The sequence below is a fragment of the Lygodium microphyllum genome, chromosome 28, assembly GCF_053477565.2.
Source record: "Lygodium microphyllum isolate KBCC chromosome 28, Lygodium_microphyllum_v1.1.10, whole genome shotgun sequence".
Taxonomy (NCBI): domain Eukaryota; kingdom Viridiplantae; phylum Streptophyta; class Polypodiopsida; order Schizaeales; family Lygodiaceae; genus Lygodium; species Lygodium microphyllum.
Genome location: NC_141162.1, coordinates 122193170 through 122201261, shown reverse-complemented (window position 1 = coordinate 122201261; position 8092 = coordinate 122193170). Strand labels below are relative to the sequence as shown.

Sequence of the window (8092 nt, the reverse complement as noted above, 5' to 3'; positions counted from 1 at the left end):
ATGATCTCCCCATTGCTCCAATTCATTGAGATCCTACACTTGCTAGGGCTCTACATCTTGCGTGGGTAAGAGTATGGGGTGATCTTTGGGACCCAACTACCCATGCAAAGCTACCCCTCGAACTATTGCAAGCTAGAGTCCATTTGGATGGTCATGCTACCCAATACCTATGTGAATCAATCCAATCAACATAGGATAATTGGCCAACTGCAATAACATGCAAGCCCCTCCCGCTTATAAGCACTCTTAAAAGCCCTATATGAAAACTTCTTCTTGATTGCTCCAATGTAAAAGACTTCTCAGTCTAGCAATCTCAATGCGCCTTACTCGAAAGTGGAAAAAGGAATGCCCAAGAGCTAGGCCATCAACATGGAAAAGAAGACTCAAACATGTATGGAAAGCTACCCCATCCTTTAGACTCAACTTCTTTCAATGGAGACTGATAATATGTGAAAAGCTTCCCCTATGGATAGGTTTGGCATCAAGGATGCCTACCTCTCATATATGCCCGTTCTATGGTAGAAGTGAATAAAATGACGAGCATTTATTCCGGGACTATATGCACATCTCCTCGAGAATGCTCTAAAAATGGCTAGATGGAGCCAACATCAAGTCCTCCTTTGGATTCATTGTGCCCGTCTTTGGACTCTTGACTTTGCCACCTAGAAACCGATTGGCTTGATTAGTACAATTACCCTTAAGCTAATCTGGACTAAGAGGAATGATGTAGAATGCAAGAGATTTTTATTCCCTGATAGCTCTTAGCTTAGTGACGATACTCTGAAATATGACCTTGTAGCCATACTAGTATGCCTAAAATCACGTTGTTGGATCTACAAGCTCTTTTTGAATGTGTCTCTCTCCCCCTCAATCAGTGAATCTACTTTTGTGCACAAAGGACAATGTTTTAATTCTACTTCGAAAAACATGATAGTTCTCTGAACTTCAAATATTTCTATTTTGTCTCATGAGACAATTTGGTATTTTACGTATGTTAATACAAAACACACACAGACATACTCTCTGGCTCTCTCCCCTTTTCTATTTTGTCTCATGGGTCAATTTGGTATTTTGTAGATGTTAACACAGCGCGCGCGTGCACATACACTCTCTCTCTTACATCTATACTATTAGTTAAGGAGAGGTGGGGGGCGGGTGCCACGTGGCAGCCCCCCACCTCCCTCACAAAAAAAAAGAGAATACGAAGGCGGGTACCACGCGTCCAGCACCCAAGCCTAGGCGCGGAGCGCCTAGTATTTTTTACGAAAGGTATGGAAGCATTAGACGAATGAAAAAGGCGTGAAGCTTTTTCCAGACAAAATAAATGGATCATATTGTTGGGGTTACACTCTGCTCTTCAGGATTCACAGCGAAGCGGCAATTGAGGTTACGTTTTGGCAAGACGCTGAGGTCCATATGGAGGGAGGCTTATGAGAGTGCGATTGAGCTCACATTTTTGGCGAGACGCTGAGGTCCAAATGGAGGGGGCTTGTGAGAACGACGGGAGGGGAGGGAAGATATAGGTGGGGAGGAGCATTACACAGATACAGAAATTTGATTTGATAAGGCTGTTGATGAGTAGGGCATTATATATATGGAGGGGGCTTAAAGGAATGATGGGAGGGGGCAGGAGCTGGAAGAGATGGTGGTGATAACGATGACGACGACGAGATATGGATAGGATGATGATGTTATTGATGACATGGGTGGGATGATGATATGGGCCGGAGGATGATGATGATGACGACGACGACGATGATGAGAATATGGGTGGGATGAACTTGTGTGTAATTATTGCGGTTGTTAAGCAGGGCAGAAGGTCATGGTGTAAGCGATGGCGGCGGTGCACGTGAAGGTGCTGGAGGGGTCGTCGTAGGCGTAGGAGTAGGCGGTGGGGCAGGCGGCCTTGAAGATGCGGGAGTAGGAGGTCGGCCCGCAGGTCTGCGGGGGGGCGAAGGCCCCCGTGCAGCAGTACTGCGGGGCGTTGAAGGCCTGGCACGCGCTGCGGCACGCCACCAGCCGCCCCTGGCTCTCCACCTGCAGCTGCGCGGGACACCCCCCTCCCTCCCCGAGCAGCAGCCGCGCAGCCGACGTGCACCCGGCCGCCGTGCAGTTCACGCCGCCGTCATTATTGCCGGCGCCGTTATAATCTGCCAGCTTCGGCGTTATCATCAGCGGCACGTTGTATCCGTCCACCAGTGACACGTCGTAGAAGTCCTTGGGGCCCAGAGTGAACTCCGCTAAAGTTACCGGCGGGCTGCCGCCGGCGCCCGCGCAGCCCAGCACGCCCCCGCAGTCGCCCGTCGCGCAGGCCGTGGCGCCAGGCGTCGCGGCGCCGTTAGTGTTGTTGAAGACGCAGCCGGTGCGCGCCCAGAAGCGGCCGGACCACCCCGGTGGCGGGTTCAGTACCGCGGCTTGCCCCGGCTCCAGCAGGAACCCGCCCGACCCCAGCGTCGGCTGCCCCGCGTCCGGAAGCACACCTGGCCACACCGGATAGCTGCAGCTGTTCTCCAACGTGAACGTCGTGCCCTCGCATCCCTCCATCATCCACCCTGCAAGCCATGGATCATATCATATCAGTATTGCACACAATCCTAGCATCGCAGCAGCACGAGTTATGATAGCTGTCAAAGTGTAATTGATATTATTGCTATCGCACATCATATCTCCGCGTGATTTGATAGCGAATTCATCTATTGTATGTACAAAGGTATCTATGACAGCTCGCTACAACATTACTGCAATATTGCACAATCATACTGTGGCGTGATTTGGCACAATCTGGATACTATATATTCAAGAGATCATAGCCATTATAATGATAGTATTGCAATCTCATATGTACGCCTGATTTAACAGATGATTCATCTATACGCTGTATAATGACAGCGCGCTCAATCCTAGCTTGTATGCCACAGAATGTTCAGCCATGTCTATATGTAATAGAACCGTTGGTCATACTTGTATTTGCAAATTGCAACAGATCATAAAGCTTTACCTGCTGCCATCGCCGTGAGCAGAAGCACCCCATACAGTATGGACAAGGAGCAAGCCATCGATCGATCTGTGAATACAGTCGAACTGTGCAGACGATATCGATCGTTCATCTTGTCGTCGTCTCTCTCTTTATGTCCCTTTCTTTCTTTCTGTAGACTCAGAATTTAGTTCGGTCACAGAAGGCCAAGAGAAGCAACAGTACATAAAGCCCGCAGGCGCGCTTTTTAAATTGTGACCGTTTGTGAAAAGCTAAAAACGAAAAGCACCCATCTTGCCTTGTCCAAAGTGTAACTATGTAAAGCGTTTTCGTTCTAGTAAGAGTCCCAGCCACACGTCTAGCCTCTACTTGCTTTCAAAAGTGAAGGTGACTATATATTTAGTAAGTAAGAGAGAAAAAAAAAGCATGTCACACCCAACAAACTTTACTTATTTGACATGTAAAAGGTCTAGTAGGCCTGTGTGTGACCCCCGGCTCTAAACACCATCAATGATTTGGTTATTACACGTTGAGTTTTTTCCTTCTTCCCATAGAATAGCATGGCATTGCCTACCAACCGTGTGTGTTGCTCGGTTTGGAGACATGCAGAGCTTGTAATTACGGTTATGCCTCAACGCAACAAAAGACAAATGGTGTAATTTGTGTGCACCAAATTTTATGCTTTGCGTCTAATAGTAAATCTACCAATCTCAAGCGGCAATAAGTTATACTTTTACAATAACCAATTGCCTTTTGTAAGATTTTTGCTTCTTTCCTTCAATATCAAAAGATCACATGCTCCCAAAGATTCATGATGTATCTTTATACGTGAACAAAATATACATAATTAAACTAAAATTATTTAAAACAAATTATCAAAACTAAATCAAACAACATTTAGGTAGAGGATTGACATGACTCAAAGCTCCAAAGAAAAGGCACAAAACTAGTCCTTTCATTGCCCCGACTAGCCATTGGCGGCATGGAAGTTGTTGACACGTGGCATTCCCACCACCTGTGGCAGCAACATACAAGTGTCTCCCTCCAACATAGGGTTGGATGGTGGGCATTCGCCGCCTTCCGATGGCATGACTAAAGCATCTGATACAAACTTCAATGGAAACCCCATGCTTGGCCCTAACACATCTTCTGTAGATCCCATCATGTTGTTGATAGCCCCTATTGTGCCTCCTTGCACAGTGCCTTACACGAGCTCACTCCATCATCACCCAATGGGTTTGACTTTTCCGTAAGTGACAATGGACTTGGTAAGCCTCATCTACATTATCTGAGACAAGGTTGGATCCATGAAGGACAATTGAGGACTATCGAGATTCCTATTTGTCATAGTTCTCCATACAAGCTTTTGCATCAATCTTTCCCAATTGTTAACAACATGCAAATGGAAGACCCATAATTTTTTAAAATAGAAAGAGGATTGTTAAGTTTGAGAAGAAATCATTGCATAAAACATTGTAAGAAGGGCCTACTCCTTCCCATACAAATTGTATTAGTATATTGACGAGTAGTACCTAAGCCTAGAAATGTGCAAATTAATCAATATAGAGTAGGTCTAGGTGCATGCAAAATTTTGACAAAAAATGAGGGTTGGATGGCCAAGGGAGATGGGAAAATCCTAACCCTAGCCTTCTTATGTAAAAAGGATGAAAGTGAATGAAGAAGACTATTTGTGTGTGTGCAATTTTTGTGCACTTGCCTTTTCACTTTTCATTTATGAGAGAGGGAGAGAGTGAGAGTTTAAGAGAGTTGAAAGAGTATGTGAGTGAGAGTGAGGGATCATTAGGTGAAGCCTCCTTCTTTCTCTTGAGCACTCTCTCATTCCTACACTCATGCTTCTTCCTTGCATGCTAAGGCCATAGAGACCAAAAGGAGTGCATTCATAGATTGTGGAACTTTGCAGTATCCTTTATGCTTGAAGCAAGGCTATGCAAGCTCACAAAAAGTGAATCTTGGTGTTCGCGATGTGTGAGAGATAGGTGAGACATAGCCATTGTGCTTCATGGTTGGACCTCTTGAATGAATAAGAGGGCATCCAAAGTCCAATTGTTGGTATAGCACAACATTAATTATCCAAAGTAATTCTCTTTATCTAAAAAACATTATGTCCCCTTAAGGGATTTCTAACATACTTACCTTTATCACAAGCAATTAGAGTTTTATCATCAACCCCCCTCAGTGAAAGCATTAGCCAAGGGTTCTAAAATGCTAACCTGGATAGAGGCCATAGATATAGGAGGGGGCAAAGATTGGTATAGGCTCTCCCTAAAGAATCCATAGTCTGTAAGGAGGTACCCAAAATTCGAACACAACCCAAGAGACCTCTAGCAAACCAAGGAGTGAGTATCAAGCATCAAACAATCAAGAAGTGATACCCTCTGATGTGGGAGAAGGTATATGCTCCATCACTTTATCGGATGAAATTATTAACTTTTTTTTTTGAATGCCACTATAAAGCCCTAATTGGACTCTATCAAGGGGCTAGACCCCCACTCAAGTCCTTAGGGGTTGGATCAAGAGACAACTGGTGGCCCCTTGGCATCAGAGTAAAATCTGATAGATACATACCTAGTAACTATTTCATCTTTCTGTTTGAGACAAAGGAAATGGGTGTTAATGTCCTATCATATAGGTTAAGTCACATCCTATGGTTGTATGAAAATAGAAAAGAGGATGTATATAAAGTGTCTAAAGTGAAAGTATCTATCAACTTTGGGAGATACTCATTGTGTGTGTATGATGAGAAGAGAATAATGAAGATGAAGATTAAGAAGATGGATTGAGCAACCATATCTTGTGCTATCTCCCTTCCATTGCGCATCTAAATCAAATCCTTTTAGTTGATATCAAAGCGGGAGTGAGCGAGTCAAGAATCTAATTGAGAAGCATGACAAATTGAGGTCTACATCGAATTCAAAGCTTACTATCTGCCATTAAATCAGGTATAAATCCTCATCTAATCAACTCAAATCATATGTATGGACTAGAAGAGCTATTGGAGCTCAAATTCAAAATTCTATTATCCACTTTGAATCCATTCAAGAAGTCGTTGAAGGAGGGTACAAACAATGGATTATAGCAATGGTTTGATTCACCTCTTGTGTTGGATCAAGACATGTGCTTAGGCTAGAAGCATGTGAGCTACTTAAGCTCGTGGTTTGCTTGAGCAAGGGGCCTGCTTTGCCCAGAAGCATAGGGCTGCTTAATTCAAAGCAAAGGGGATGCTTATTAATGGAAGTAGGGACTTTATTACTATCTGTAATAGAGAAAAGAAAAAGAGAAGAAGATTATTGTCTTTTGCTTTGGATCTAAGATAGCTTGAAGCTCTATAATGCAATCGAGAAGGAGACAAGGACATGCTGATTAGAATAATTGCCATTGCAACATGTATGAGACCCAAAGAGTTCATCATCATTCTGTGACACTATAGGCGATAATTTCATTAGTTCTCTTTTTAAAGGCTTCATTAAGTCTTAGCCTAAGGCTAAACCTTAATGAAAATATCCATTTGCACACTTCTTGGTGAAATGGTACAAACTTACTGGTTCACACTAAAGTAGAGGTGTTATCTTAGAATTTCTTTCACATTGAAGATTCATTGAACTAGTTATTATATTGAATTGGTTCATAGTCTATGTGTTCACACTACAATAAGAAGATCTAGTTGTTTTGAAGAACAAAAGGGTGGTTTTTGTGCAAATTTTGAGTGCTATTTTTTAGGCACAAAATTATTGGAAAAATATTAGAAAATTTAATCAAATTTTTCTTGTCATGAACTTCATTCTTGGAATTAAAAATTGCCAATTTAAAAAAAAAACTATCAATTTTTGGCTCATATTTTGATGCTTTTGGGGCATTTTTAAATACATTTCATCTCAAATTTGAGCAATTGATGCTCAAGACTTATTCATGCACTTGAAGATGGTTTGTGATGGACCAAAAAACGAGCCGGCACTGGCTCATGCACTAGCCGGACCTCGTCACTACGCACAAGACAACCCCTCGGCCTCGCGGCCAGGAGCGTCTATCAAAATCTCTGCCTTCCTAAACATTGCGTTTGTAATACGTTGTAGTCCAACTGATCCTAGCCCACTACTCCTCAGAGGGAGTCCCTTTCACATATCCAAAAGGCTCGAATCACATACACATGGGGTTCCTCCTACGGCTGAATGCCGTCAACCCTCTGCGGCTCTCCTATAGCTTGGGGATTGGCCCCTCAGTGCGTCGCTCAACATTTAGACATTTCGCACAAACGTCGCTCAAGGTACCAAATAAGCGTGTCCAGGAATGTACCATTGTCCTTACTTGATTTCCCCTTTAGGATCCCACGACTAACCTACAGCATGGGTATCTCACTGCCTCTCACTCAACGTAGGGTCAAAGTCCTAATACAAGCAAGTGCTATGCATTTCCAGGAGCTGGCTTCTGATACTTTTAAATTCCTTTCATGCTCCATGCATTTCGTGGATGTCTAGTGCTCAAACATTTAGTAAAACAGTATCGTGCACAAGTGCAAAAACATCCTTTTAATGGTTTCTTTTTAACGATTGTGCTTCGTTGCATGGCATTTTACGGCTTTTTCCCTTATTTTTCATATCAAAAGCGGACAAAACCGAACTAAAACATGGAAGCAAGGCTGATCTGAAGCAAATATTCATGCCTCAGCCTCACTATACATTCACAGACATTACTCATAATTTTTCCCATTTTTCGAAGCCCAAAATATAATTTTTCCCCTATTTTTTAGGGTTTTTCCACCATTTTCTTGCAATTTTTCCCATTTTCTCCCTTTTCTAATTGATGAAAATTAAGTTCAGTTTATGGGCTGTGGCCCTTAGTTCATTTCAGCAGAAAAAGAATTTTTGTAGGTGTGGATTAATTTATTGCATCATTTTTAGCCCAAAAAACCCTATTTTCCTTCATTTTTATGGTTTTTCGTGTCTCGGTTTTCTATTTTCTGCTATCCCGCACATGTTTTTCTGATTTTTAAATGATGAACAGCTAGAAAACAACTCAAAGCACGACATACTCAAAACTCAATCCATATGAACACATTTTTATCAACCAAATTTGCATCAAAAGGCCATTTTCTTTGAAAAA

At 42.8% G+C, this 8092-nt stretch overlaps 1 protein-coding gene across 1 annotated transcript; it reads right to left on the bottom strand.

Annotated features, from left to right (window-relative positions):
- Positions 1-1301: 1301 nt before the first annotated feature.
- Positions 1302-3189, bottom strand: LOC148011935 (pathogenesis-related thaumatin-like protein 3.5). Its single transcript, XM_087670445.1, has 2 exons — positions 2999-3189; positions 1302-2552 (listed from the first exon to the last, which is right to left on the bottom strand). Exons 1-2 carry the CDS (start codon positions 3105-3107, stop codon positions 1804-1806), a joined length of 858 nt encoding a protein of 285 aa, XP_087526571.1. The 5' UTR covers positions 3108-3189; the 3' UTR covers positions 1302-1803.
- Between the last annotated feature and the right edge of the window lie 4903 nt (positions 3190-8092).

What these genes read in the sequence shown, in the direction of transcription:
- LOC148011935 (XM_087670445.1), bottom strand. Translation starts at nt 3,107, where the DNA reads ATGAACGATCGATATCGTCTGCACAGTTCGACTGTATTCACAGATCGA. An exon ending in GCTCACGGCGATGGCAGCAG is followed by an intron (nt 2,553 to 2,998) that starts GTAAAGCTTTAT and finishes CATGGCTTGCAG; the next exon opens with GGTGGATGATGGAGGGATGC.